This window comes from Ctenopharyngodon idella, chromosome 20, assembly GCF_019924925.1.
Source record: "Ctenopharyngodon idella isolate HZGC_01 chromosome 20, HZGC01, whole genome shotgun sequence".
NCBI classification, from domain to species: domain Eukaryota; kingdom Metazoa; phylum Chordata; class Actinopteri; order Cypriniformes; family Xenocyprididae; genus Ctenopharyngodon; species Ctenopharyngodon idella.
In genome coordinates, this window is record NC_067239.1 from 13,312,559 (window position 1) to 13,326,885 (window position 14,327).

The 14,327-nt window shown below is 35.8% G+C and overlaps 1 protein-coding gene across 1 annotated transcript in view; it reads right to left on the minus strand.

The window, feature by feature from the left end:
• rngtt (RNA guanylyltransferase and 5'-phosphatase) overlaps positions 1-14,327 on the minus strand; it is a 133,417-nt gene that overhangs the window by 101,132 nt on the left and 17,958 nt on the right. Inside the window, 1 exon segment of the mRNA XM_051874160.1 lies at positions 9,801-9,876. Coding sequence (XP_051730120.1) covers positions 9,801-9,876 — 76 coding nt within the window.

A 14,327-nucleotide genomic window follows, 5' to 3' on the forward strand; every position in this document is an offset into this window, starting at 1 on the left:
CCATGAATAAAATAAAAAAAATAAAAATTATCCATATATATTTCTTAATTAATTTCAGCAAAATCACTTTAAAAAATTATTAGTTGACATAACACGGCAAGCAGTGACAGTATTCTGTGTTGTGACTGAAATGCTACACTTACAGTAAAATACATATTCTTTTTATTTTAAAAAGTTTCTATTTATTAGCTATTAACTACTCTGCCTTATTTTATATTAAGAACTAAACTAAATCTTTCTCTAGTTCATGTATACCATTCAAAAGTTTGGGGTCAGTAAGATTTAAAGGGTCATATAATGCCACTTTTACAAGATGTAAAATAAGTCCCCAGAGTGTATGTGAAGTTTTAGCTCAAAATACCCCACATATAATTTTTTATAGCATGTTAAATGTCACTTTTTGAGGGTGAGCAAAAACGCTGCCTTTTTATGTGTCCCTTTAAATGCAAATGAGCTGCTGCTCCTACGAAGAGGGCGGAGTTTCAAGAGTTCGTGTTAGCAGCGCAGATTACCTCAGTTTTTATGTTCAAACCGGAGTCGCACAATGAGGGAGAGAGTCAAGAAGAAGTGACAACATGTAGAATGCAACAGGACGTTTCTGAATGGTTAGTTGATGAATATATGTAGCTGATGTGGAGTTAACTAGACATGTCACGATAATGAATATGCACGATATTGTTACCATGGGCACTTCAAATTACTGTGAATAATTATTTATTATGAATTATTCAAATTTTTATAATACATTTTAAGAATACTTTCCCCATCAACAGTATAAAATGCACAATACCGTATGCTGCGTCAAAGGGACACGCGCACTCAGATGTAAACAAGCCCAATGTGCATAAAAAGCACATGGTGGAACGAGTGAAGGAAGGAGACGTGCTAAATGAAAGTGCACATTCAGCAGAGGGCGCTGATGGAACAGCAGAAATGCAGTGGTTACCCCAGAAACCCCGTAAACAAAGGAGCTCCACTACTACAGTATTTAAAATGCTTCAAACTGGCATTCAATTTTTTGTATTCGCAATGTTATTCATCACAGGACCAAATACTTCATACTTAAAGACTTAATAGGCTATTCATTTTCAAACTTAAAACATTTTTTTATTTTAATCTGGACTACAACATGCTATAATAATTGAAAATGTTCTGATTATTTTTTATTGTTCAGTACCACTTAGTGGCATAAGGCTTCATTAGTTAACATATTAATTCATTATTACCAAACTGACAATGAAAAATACTTATAAAGCATTTATTAATCTTAGTTAATGTTAATTTCTACGTTAATGTTTAATAACATTACTAAAATCAAAAGTTGTAACTTATTTAATGGACCTGAGCTAAAACTAGCAATGATCAGTTGTATTTTTTTAACAAATGTAGCTATTGCTCATTCTTAATCTTAGTTAATGCATTAACTAACGTTAAATAATGATACCTTATTGTAAAGTGTTACCTGCAGTTCTTTATAATTGTTTGTTCTTTATGTTGTTCTTTAATCTGTTTAAAACATTTCACTTTATTAATTAAAAAAATTTTTTTTGTGTGTGTATTGTGTCATTGTATTTATATGTTCAGAGTTCTTTTTGTTATAAGAAAAAGAGTTCTTAAACCTGTTATACTATGACAACACTTTTTTTGCAACTTATTTCAATATCGTGATAATACCGTATACCGTGCTAAAAGCTTCAGCAATTATCGCAACATGAAAATTTGATACCGTCACATGCCTAGAGCTAACCATCTTAAAGTCATTGATTAGCATATTCTGTCATGATAATCTATAAATCGCTCGTGTGGAAACTGTTTTAAGATGCCTACAGAGCCAGAGAATATGCTGCATGAAGATAGAACAGGTATAGTTTAGTTTAATTACGATTATAATTTGTCATGTTGTCATCTTGCTTTAATGACATGCTATTGCATTTGTGTTACGTACTGTATTGCAATAACATGGCCTCACCCCTTTGTTGTGTGTTCTCGGGGCAGGGTTTATGTAAATTTTAGGGTTAGTGATGTCACCAACCCAGGAAGAAGCTCGTTGTAGTCCCTACCAGCCGTTTGTTGTAGTCCTTAAACAGAGAATTCTTTAAAAGAAAATATTTTCTTTTGCATTGAACTTTGAGCATCCTAACTTTGCAGACATTGTTTATGCTCTAACAGCAAAATCACACACTAACTAAAGTTAAAAAAGTGAAATCGCAATGAACCACCCCTTTAATACTTTTATTCAGCAAGGACACATTTAATTGATCAAAAGTGAAGGTAAAGACATTTATAATGTTACAAAAGATTTATATTTCAAATTTTTTATTTTTAACTTTCTATTCATTAAAGAATCCTGAAAAGTCTCAGTTTCTACAAAAATATGAAGCACAACTGTTTTCAACACTGATAATTGTAAGAAATGTTTCTTGAGCAGCAAATCAGCATTTAAGAATGATCTCCGAAGGATCATGTGACACTGAAGACTGGAGTAATGATGCTGAAAATTCAGCTTTGATCATAGGAATAAATTACATTTTAAAATATATTACAATAGAAATATGTGATAAATATCACTGAGCTCTGAAATTCACTGAAAAACAATAGTAGGCTACCCCTGAATTGTGCTCAAATCTCAATAGGATTTTAGACATCTCATATTTGTACAAGTTAGTGCAGAATCACCCACTAATAATAAAGATCAAAGTGAATAAACATTATTAATGCATCAGTTATTACAAGATAAGCTAAACAGCTAAACTTGCTGCCAGACATCATGTTTATATTGGTGGCATTTCCACAGAAGTAAACTGAAAGAAATCTGCCTCTGTCTTATTATACGATATGTCCTTATTGTCCTCGCTAAGCCACCCTAAAAATGACTGAACTGCTTTAAGCTACAGCAGTATGTCTTCACTTACTGGGGAAAACAACCACATGGCATTCAAATAAAAACAAGAGAATAGGGAAAGATTTGCAATAAAATTATAACAATTAAATCCTTTCCATGAGACAACACAGCCCTTTCTACTACTAGCATGCTTGACTGAACATAATGAAGTATTGATTAGCCAAACCAGGTGTGGAAGAGGTGGGATTTAAAAACCCAGGAGTAAATATAAGTGCTCTTGTAGGGTGTGTTACAGATCGACTGCTTTTACTCCAGGACCAAAATATGGATTCAGTGGCAACCCAAAACATTACTGAAACTGGATATCATACAAAAGAGAGAAAAAAGTACTAAAACTCACCCATTTAAATAATATTTCCATGCATTACTGCAGATGCACACTAATATGCCAAGTTATTAATATGACATGAAGCTAAACAGCAGAACTGCTCATTTGGTTTCTAAATCTCTCTCAAAAAAAAGTGATGGATTCATGCTCTCAGCAGTCCATAACTGACCAAGCAAAACACATTGTGGGCAAGTCAAGCTGTAATTAATGCAATCTGCATCATGTTTCTTTCACAAGCATGGTTTTGTTCATGGTGTCTGACGATGAGGGCATTTCATGCAATCTATCCATAAAGGCAATTTTCCTGCTTTTTAATGTTTATTTTCCTGCTTCTTAATGTTGCACAATTCATTGTATTTTATTATTTGCACAACCTTATCAGAACCTTATCAATGGTGAGGGCTTATACAGTATATGCTCAAAACCAATGCTATTTCTCAAACACTTTTCAGAGATGCATTCAAAGCTCTAGTGAGAGACACCAGGAACAGCAAACACAATAATCTCAAATCACTGCAAACACAATGAAGACTCTAAGCCTGACGTCTTAAGACCGACTTTAACATGCTAGCCTTCACACACACGTGACAAAACTAGCATTATGTGCCACAATATTTAGGGCCCAAGCACTGATGGTGTGAGGACTCTATTGTAATTGCTCAGCCAATTCTTCTTCTCCGAAATGAATCACAATTTTGAGGGCCTAAACATGCTCGAAAACTCATTAAACTCTGCACACGCATCAGAAATGGTGAAAATTTACGTCTGATATGGTTTTAGAATTTAGTGTGGCAAAATGACTCAATAGCGCCACCTACAAAATTTCAATTAAGCACCCTTCGCGCTACGTTTCACGTACAAGTATGAAATTCGGTAGACACATGTAATAGCCCAATACCTACAAAAGAGTCCCTGGGTGCAAAATCTTAAAACCCAACAGGAAGTGAGATATTTTGAATTTTCTTTGGCAAAAAAAAAAAAGAGCATTATTTTGGCAACATTGAATAAAATGTCAAAAATAGTATGTACAATTGTTCTTAACTAGTGTGCTTTAATGTTTAACCAGGAAGTTTGTTTTGAAATGCTTTTATCTTGTACAAAATGGCACAAAGTCACACGTGTGGTGTTCCTGGTCAAAAATGACCAGCCTAAAAAAAAAAAAAAATAGCTTATAAATCTCTCATTATGCTATATTATCACCAAATATTGGATTCTATCTTTTTGTCAACTTGTTTTCTTTTAATTAGGACAGGTTTTATATTTATTTTTTAAACGGACTGATTATAGGCCTCACTGATCTGACCTGATATTGGTCAAAAATGACCATCCATTGAAAATAAGAGAAACATTTAGTGTCATGTTCATGTTCACATATTTACATATGTGCTTGCAAAGATAAAAACTTTCAAATCAATGAAGCCTATGATCAATCAGTTTAAAAAAATAAATACAAAACCTGTCCTAACTGAAAGGTAACAAATTGACAAAAGACTGAATCCAATATTCGGTGATAAAAAAGCATAACGAGAGATTTATAATCTTTTTGACCGGGAACACAAAAGGTGTTACAGTGTTTTCAACACAGCACAAGGGTTAAAACAATGGCATGTAGCCTTCAAATAGTTTAATACATTGCTATTTGACTGGCAGATTGCTTCCTACCATGACTTAGTTCATAAATATTAATTGGGGCATGTTGATCGGTTAGCAAGCTTCCCAAAGCATCCAGTCCAGTCACAAGAAATTAATATTCATGGGACAAGCCTTCTTTCCAAATCCTGCCTGTGAGCTAATCAAGCAGGCCTATATAGCAAACACTGTGTAACCTAATTAATATTCATGAGCCAAACCTTCACCGTAGCAGCATTTATGAACTCACACCCACACACCAAACTGAGTCTGTACTACTGATCGCACAGAATAACGTTTTGGTATTTTCCTTGTACGGTTTTGTTGACATCAAGTCTTAATTAGACCCAAAAAAAAAAAAAAAATCCAATTGCAATGCAATCAGCCAAAAATGTTGTTAGAGTAGGTCAGTTTGTACTTGCTAACACTGCTTTGTATTCTGCTTTGCTGTCCTCTCAGGATTTTACCCATGTCCTGAACACTGACCGAAGGTGATACAAGTAAATCCTTCACTTCTACGCATGTTTTTTTAATGCGCTCTCATTGAAATTTCAGCAGATGGCTCCAAGGCAGACCTACTACTGTTCCAAGCCTTTCCATTTATAGATTACAACTTGAAGTTTGCTGGAGACTCAGAGACTTAGAAATGACTTTTAACTTGAAAGACGTCAGCAGTGTTTTTCTGATCTCTTCAGCAATTTCTTCTAAAAAAAAAAAATGAACAGATTTTATGCTGGAAGAGTGACTGATCGTAAGGGTGAAAATAAGAGAGAATGATATCAAACTGACTCTAATCATGTCTCACAATGATCAGGGGTAGTTGACAAATAACAGGGACAAGAGCACTTTTGTTTTATTAGGCATGAAGGGTTTAAATTCAAATTGAAATGAACTGAAATGGGCAAAGCAGTGCTCCTGTCTTTAAGTTCACCCAGGAAGTCTCTACTTTTGACTTTGGAAATTTCATTATTTTGCAGTGATGTGTGATCAAGTGATTTTGGTCAGGATGCAATAGACACATTGGGCAATGTCATTTCTTTTTTCATTTATCGACAAAGACAGGAAGTGTTTGAGTGCTAGAACAACAAAATGAAGAACAAATGATTCTTTCAGAGATTCGTTCTCCAGAGTGCAAACACAAATACGCACTGGAGCGTTTAACAAATCGGTTTCGTCAATATGATATTATTACAGTATCAAGTGATGGTGCTCTTGCTTTTGTTTGAGGGTGCTCAGCATCCCAGTAGAACCGGGCTTGCATGTATAATTCACTCTTCCTCTTCATCTCCTGAATCACTTTCTGATTCAAACATATATGGCTGAAATAAACCAATATTTCCCATCATTATTCTGATTAGACACTAAAAAGTGAGGCCATTTTTAATGCCATTCTTCACATACCCCAATTCATAGTACTCATAGTAAATGATTCGTAGTAAATGATGAACTCACATACAGTGGGTGTGTTACCGGCCACTGTTTTAATCCACTTACGTCAAATGCAAAACACATTTCTATGGACGCATGGATATTATTCAGCATTGTGATGAACAGTAATGCCGCTGTAACAATGTCTATGCTGTCGTTGCGTTCTTCACACAGTCTCAGGATGAAGATAAAGGAGCAGAGACTGCGCAGCGAGTTGTGTCGACAGAGTTTAGCGATTCAGAGCAAAGAGGAAAACTTCAGAATATCATCACAGAGTTCATTCATGAAGTCGTGTGAACAACGCACAGCATCCGTGTACGTCCGAGCACATGCACAGTGCACACTTTGGCTAGGGCAGTAATAATGCGATTAAGGTGTTTACATGTATGTTTATTGCGATTTAAATCCGCGTATGCCACAGTTTAATGTTATTGTGTACAATATTGCCAAAATCCCATGATAATCGCATAATGAGGGTGCATGTAGACGTAGTGACTATTGACTGTTTCCATTCAAAGTTGCGAATAAAATTGGAATATTGCATAAAACATTCGCAAATAAAACAGCGTTTCCATCCCATGTGTTCAAGAGAACAAAATCTTCACTTCCTGGGAAAAGAGCAAGCTCTCCCCAGTGCAAAGCATCTCTTTTCTTGGGACGGAGATGGACTCAGTCACTATGACAGCCGTCTCATGAACAAGCACACTAAGTCAATGTTGAACTCCCTGAAGACGTTCAGGGAAAAAACAGCGGTTCTACATTTTCAACAATTTCAAAGGCTCCTGGGGCATATGGCATCCTCAACGGCAGCTATACTGCTCAGGTTGATGCATATGAGACTGCTTCAGCATGGCGTAGCGGCACACATCAAATGTCCAGTACGCCAGTTTGTCAATACTTATTCAGCCCTTGGACAGACCTTGCATTTCTACGGGCAGAGGTTACAACAGATGCATCCAAGATTGGCTGGGGGTGCCGTGTGCAATGGGCATGCAGCGTCGGGCTCCGGGACAGGACCTCGACTGCATTGGCACATCAACTGACTCAAGTTGCTATCAATATTGCTGGCCCTGCAGAGGCTTCAATCGTTGATCCAGGGCAAGCACGTGTTGGTCCGGACGGACAACGCAGCAGCAGTAGAATATATAAACGGTCAAGTTGGTTTACTCTCACAAAGCATGTCGCAACTTGTCCGCCATCTCCTGAATGGACTTGAGTGGCCTGAAGTTACTGAGGGCCACTTACACGCGGTGCTTGCCGCGTCTGCACCACCAAAACCTTGTAACACGGTTCAACTGTTGTGGCGTTTTCCCTGGAGGACCACAAGTGTCAGTCATCCACACAATATGACTGACAGATAGGGAATGTCTCGGTTACAATTGTAACCTCCGTTCCCTGATGGAGGGAACAAGATGTGGTGTCCCTCTTGCCACAACGCTGAACTTCTTTGCTGAAATGGCTGGCGCAGTGTCTCAGCTCTTTAGCACAAACCTGAATGAGTGATGCACACCGTCTCCCTTTTATACCCGTATGTCCAGGGGAGTGGCATGCAAATGCCAATCGCCAATTCTCAATGGCCTTTTATCAAAGTATCTCAAATTGCGACGTCTAGTGTCAGTCATCAACACCACGTCTCACATCAGGGAAAAGAGGCTACAATAGTAACTGAGACATTTTTTATGTGCATTTTTAGAATTTACGCACATCTTGGCATTTACATCCAGTGTTTTTTATGCGATATCCCAAAATATGCATTAAAATAGGTGGATGGAAACATAGCTATTGTGGTCATTCAGCGTGTATTTTTTGGTCACTCAGTTAATGCAGTTAAAAAAAAAAAATGTCAAGAGTGTAACAAAATGAAATGGCATATTTTTTTCTCTAGACATCATATGTGTGGGTTTGCGTAAAAGCCCACTGTTGTCATTAGGACTGTGTGTGATTTGATTTCATGGAATCATAGATGCCAATAAAGAACCTTTACTTTTAAAAACATTTATCTGCTGTAAAAAAACAACAACAAAAAAACACTTCACACCAAATGAAAAAACATAGCCTACTCTGTACCTTTGTCACAGACAGGTGCTTTCAGTGCAGACAGCTTCATTGATTGGATTCATTAGGATTTTTTTTTTTTTCTTTTTTTTTCTTCTTTTTTTTCAGGTTGCAATGTGCCACAACCCAGTGTAGACATGCAGGTTGTTTATGATTTGCTGGCAATGTCAAAACTGGCCGCATTAATATGTAATTCAGCTGATGATTGCAATAACAGCTTCCATTGTTGCTCATCCAAATTGAATTCAGAGTCAGAACAATCTGTTTTATAATATTAGTTTTATTGTTTTGACAGATTTTGTTGCATAATGTGGAGCTGTTATTGCACTGATTGTTATGAATAATTTTTATCTTTTGGTTTGTGTCCATCAAGTTCCAAACAAAAAGAGAAAATAATCAAGTGAGATGAAGACTAATTTGAAAAGTGTTTCATTCACTGGATTTTCAACAAAACTGGCATTTCTACATTAATTTTCAGCAAAAATTACCATATTTTGGCATATACAATACCATTCAAAAGTTGGGGTTGGTTAGGTTTTTTATTTATTTATTTATTTATTTATTTTTAAGTATCTTATGCTTACCAAGGCTACATTTTTTTTTTTTTTAATTATTATAATGCATTAATTACATTATTTTAAAATGTAATATATTCCTGTGATAGTAAAGCTGAATCTTTACTCCAGTCTTCAGTGTCACATGATCCTTTAGAAATCATTCTAATATGCGGATTTGCTGCTCAAGAAACATTTCTGATCATTGTCAATGTTAAAACAGTTGTGCTGCTTCATATTTTTGTGGAATCAGTGACTGTTTTTTCTTTTTCCAGGACTCTTTATCGAATAGAAAGTTTATTATTAAAGAGCAGCATTTGTTTGAAATAAAAATCATTGTCACTTTTGATAAATTTAGTGTGTTTGCTGAATAAAAGCATTAATTTCTTTAAATCTTACTGACGCCACACTTTAAAAGGTTGAATTAAAACATCAAGAACCAGACAAACTTTTTAGGCAGTGGCGGGTCATTTTGCTAATTTACCTTTTCATTTTGTTGCTTAGACACAAGTAAATTATATTTTATGTCATTTGTAAGTTTGCAGTCTTCATTAAATGTGATAAGATAAAAAATAATGGCAAGAAAATGTCTTTCTATCATGAAGTTCTTGTGGGCTGCACAGAAAAACAAACACACAGCATGTAGTCTGATGATTTTTTTTTTGATGAAAAAATTTACGGTTCGAATTAGTCTATTGAATAACTCACTGATGAGTTTTTTTTTTTTTTTTGTTTTTTTTTGTAATAAGTAATATGTTAGTCAATGAATGTGTGTGCAAAAAGAGCCATTTTTTGTTTGCTTGGTTTGGCTTTCTCCACCTACTGCGGCTGGTCGGCAAAAAAGTTCATTTTGTGCCCAGTCTACATGTGTTCAATAGGTGAGTGCTTATGTGTGTTATCTAACCTCCAGTCCATTTTCTCCACCAGGTAGGCACATATTAAAAAGCCCGTGCGGTTGAAGCCATGTGTGCAGTGAACGCCTGCGGGAGACAGAACACAACAGTGACTTAAACAACTGAATCACATAGACCACCCACTTGCCAAACCAAACATTTCTGGACACATGAACGATTTTCATCCTTCACTGGAATCAATATAATCATTTTTGGCTATTTATGCAGTCTGTGCACATGGATGGAACTAGACGCTGGCCTTTGGAATGATACAGTGGTAATTGATGACAGAACAAAGCCCTTTATTTAAGAGGACTACTCTCCTCCTCATTGATACAAATGTTAAATATGCAGCGCTGAGTGCTGAACTCTGCTCAAGCCAGCCGCAGCTTGAAAATAACTGTGTGAACTTATTAAGATAATTACAGTCATCAGCAGGATGTGCAGAGAGATGTGCTTTCAGAGCGCTTCTTTCATAGAGTTGGCCTTTTGTTTTGAGTTTGCCATTTTTGTGACAGGGTAATAATCAAACATAGTAATGAAAAACAGTGAGATGCAAAGGCCAAAGCCATCCATCTAATGCAATTGAACATAATAGTATCGCAATATATTGGTACTGACTGATAATGGCTATATTTAAAAAGTTAAATACTGATATTGTGTTAATACTAAATATATACAATAATATTGTAAATAATCCAGTTAACACTGGAACACAGTAGGTGGTGGTATAGCATCTTAAAGGTCCCGATTTACTCATAGCGAAGTTCTATTTCATTCTTCACTTTAGGGTAAAAAGAAGTTCGAAACACCTCTTCAGCAATTATGTGCTGTGCACTTTACTCTCAATAACAGAATAAACACATCAAAAATGACAGCGGTGAGGAAACAGCAGTTAAGAAAACATCTGATCATAGCGAGCTCTGCAATTCGGTACTCCAGTCAAGTCAAGTTTATTATATAGCACTTTATACAGTAGATTGCTTAGAAGAAGCAGCTTTACAGTATTAAACATGTAAAAACAATGTTAGTGATGCTTTCAATTATAATTAAAACTTCAGTTTCCACTATAAAGCAACTAGTGTTTTCATGTTTTTACTCAGGTGTTAACTTGACAGACTGAAAATAAATATACCAGAAAAAATTTACAACTCAAAAAAGGCGGGGCCCCAGAGCCACATCTACCTATATAACATCATCGCCACAGACCAAAGGTAGTTCGAAGGGGTTTAAGTTTGCTTTGGCAAGCCGTTTCGAACTCCAGAGAGAAAAAAAAAAAAAAAAAAAAAAAATTCAAACAAACTTCGTTTAGGCCTGATTTAGTCAGAAATGATGTCAAACAAGTTCATTCTTCAGTTTCATGTATATCTTATGCTGCGTTCCAGACAGTTCGGAATTTAGATTTATCCCCACCTCATTCTTGGAAATAAAATCTGAAACGCACATCAAAGTCAGACATTCAACATGTGAAGTCGGGGTACATCGATCAACCCCAACCTCAGTGAGACGCATCATTTTTTTTCCTTCAAATTTTCTATAGATATCACAGTAATATAGTTATAGTGAAAACATAATATTGTAATTAGGGGTGTAAGAAAATATCGATACACATGAATATCGCGATATTATGTTTGGCGATACTGTATCGATTCTTAAAAACACTGTATCGATATTTATTTATTTATTTATTTAGATCCAAGATTCGTGGCTTTGTGTTCGGTTTAAACCACAGACTGTATAAAACCCAACCGCTAGATGTCAGTGTTATCTCAGAACGTAAAGTGACGCGTAGCGGAGAAGCACACTTTCCTCTCGGTAACAAAATAAACACACAACAAAAATGACAGCTGTGACAGAATTAAGAAAGCATCTGATCATAGCGATGTGAATATGTTTGCACCAGCTCTGTTCAGCACTTCAGTGAAGTCACGTTTATTTAAATAGCACTTTATACATTAGACTGCTAAAGCAAGCAGCTTTACAGTATCAAATATAAAACAAACAGATATTCAGTCATGAAATGGATTATGCACTAGTTGTTAAATAGTTTAGTAATTAAAAACTGCTATACTGTGAACTTTTAAAACATATACACCTAAAGAATCCTGCAGTCACTTTACTATTTTCCCTTAGATTGCATAAAATAGTGATTAGTGATATAAATGCTACTGTATATGTATAAATGATACTGCATTGATTAAATAAAATAAAGTTGTTTGTAAGGTTTTATGCATATGGTGGTGTGTTCTTTATGACCGTTTTTTTCTAAAATTACATCCTTTTTTTTCTAAAAAAAAACAAGGAATAACGCAATATAATCGCCTTTCTTACAGTATCGCAATATATCACAATATATCGTATCATAACCCCTGTATCGTGATACGTATCGTATCGCCAGATTCTTGGCAATACATAGACCTAATTGTAATAGCCCTAGTAAAGAGGTGTCCAACCCTGCTCTTGGAGTCACTGTCCTGCAAAATTTAGCTCCAACTTGTCTCAACAAACCTAGTATGCCTAGTAGAGCTGCACGATTAATCATTAAAAGACTGCGATATTGATTCAAACACCCACACAATCTTATTTCTAAATGACAATGATTCGTCTGTCTATGACCTTTGACAAAATCACACCGGAACATTCAATCTGTGTTGACGCTGCCGCTGAGCCAGAGAGAGCAGTTGTCATGTATAGGTATGAAACAGCTTCATAAACAGTCTTATCAACCACATAGTATCGTTATTTCTGTTACAAATATTCATATTATCACAGAAGTACTGGGATAAAAATGTATAGTTTGGATATAATCACTGATGTCTGTTCAGAATTGTGATCTCTGTTTGAGAAAAAAAACATGATTCTCAATTCATCCAGAATCGTGCAGCTCTAATGCCTAAGACCTGGTTCAAGTGTGTTTAATGAGGGCTGAAGCTAAACTCTGCAGGACAGTGGCCCTCTAGGAGCAGGATTGGACACCCCGCCCTAATACATTGTGACTATGTTAAAAAATATTGATTAGTGATTAAATAGTGATTAATTGATTTGATTCACAACATTTTATGAAATCCGCTGCTCATTGTTAGACTGATTCACAGAATAGAGCTTCTAGTTCAGGGCTGGGCAACTCTGGCCTTTGTGATCCACTTTCCTGCAGAGTTTGACTAAGACCTTGATTAGCTTGTTCAGGGGTGTTTGATTACTAGCTGAAATAAAATGGGTTTTATTTATTTTTATATTGTATTTTATTTCAGTTCAAGTTTTTTTCTTTTTTTAAAGTTATATTTATGGACTTTTTGTGCCTTTATTCAGATAGGACAGTAGAGAGCAGACAGGAAAGCATTGAGAAGAGAGAGGGGGCAGGATCGGCAAAGGACCTCGAGATGGGAATCGAACTCGGGTCGCCGTGAACGCATTTGCGCCATGTGTCGCACTAACCACTAGGCTATCGGCGCCGACCAAGTTTTTTTTTTTTTTTTTTTTTTTTTTTTTGTACAAGTTTTTTTATGGTTTTAGTTTTAGTTAACTATAGTAAACCTGGGTGCAACATTTTAGATAGCCAGTAATGATAGCCACTATTAGCCAGGTCTCTCAACTCCCTTTTTTATTATACTGATAAAACCAAATATAACATCAGATGGATCATATTGTGTTCTGCGTGTGTGTAGGCATTTGTCAAGGCACTGCATGTGATGGATGAATTCTTTATTAAAAAAAAAAAAAAAAACACCCAGCAATTGTAGTGCATGTGTCATCAGTCTACTAAAGCTCGGTTCGGCCTACTGTCAGTGGTTGTGAACAGCACAAACTTTTGCATACAAAAACATAAAATTATATGCAAATTTGTTCTGCAGACTTTCAGTTCCCAAAATTGCAGTTTGAAAGAACAATGCTTAAAGAAATTCTGTACAGTAACAGAAAAAGTATGTGAACCTTTTGGATTTACCTGGATTTCTGCATAAACTGATCGTAAAATTTGATTTCATGTCTTTTTTGAACACAAAGTGAATTGCAAAATTTATCAGGACATTTATCAGATGAACATAAAGTCAACTGAAGTTGAGTGATGCAACAGGACAACAACCAAAAGCTCAAGACTAAATCAACATAGAAAATACATCTTCTCGAGTGGCCGAGTCAGGGTACTGACCCTAACCTGGCTTTTGCATGACCTCAAGAGAGTGATTCACACCAGATATCCCAAAAATATGGTCAAAACGAAGGTCTGCAATTAAAAATTGTGCAAAATTCCTCCTGACCAGTTGTGAATGTCTGAGCCGCAATTATAGGAAATGTTTGGTGGAGGTTACTGCTATCAAAAGACAGTCAACCATTTATTAAATCTAAGAGGTTTGCATTCACTACTGTTCAAAAGTTTGGGGATTGTTTTAAGTTAACATTAAGTGAGAGTAAAGACAGGTTACAATGTTGTAAAGTTCTTTCTATACATCAAAGAATCCTGAAAAAAATGTATCAGTTTCCACAAAAAATATATAGCAGCACAACTGTTTTTAAAACTGATAATAAGAAATGCTTCCTGA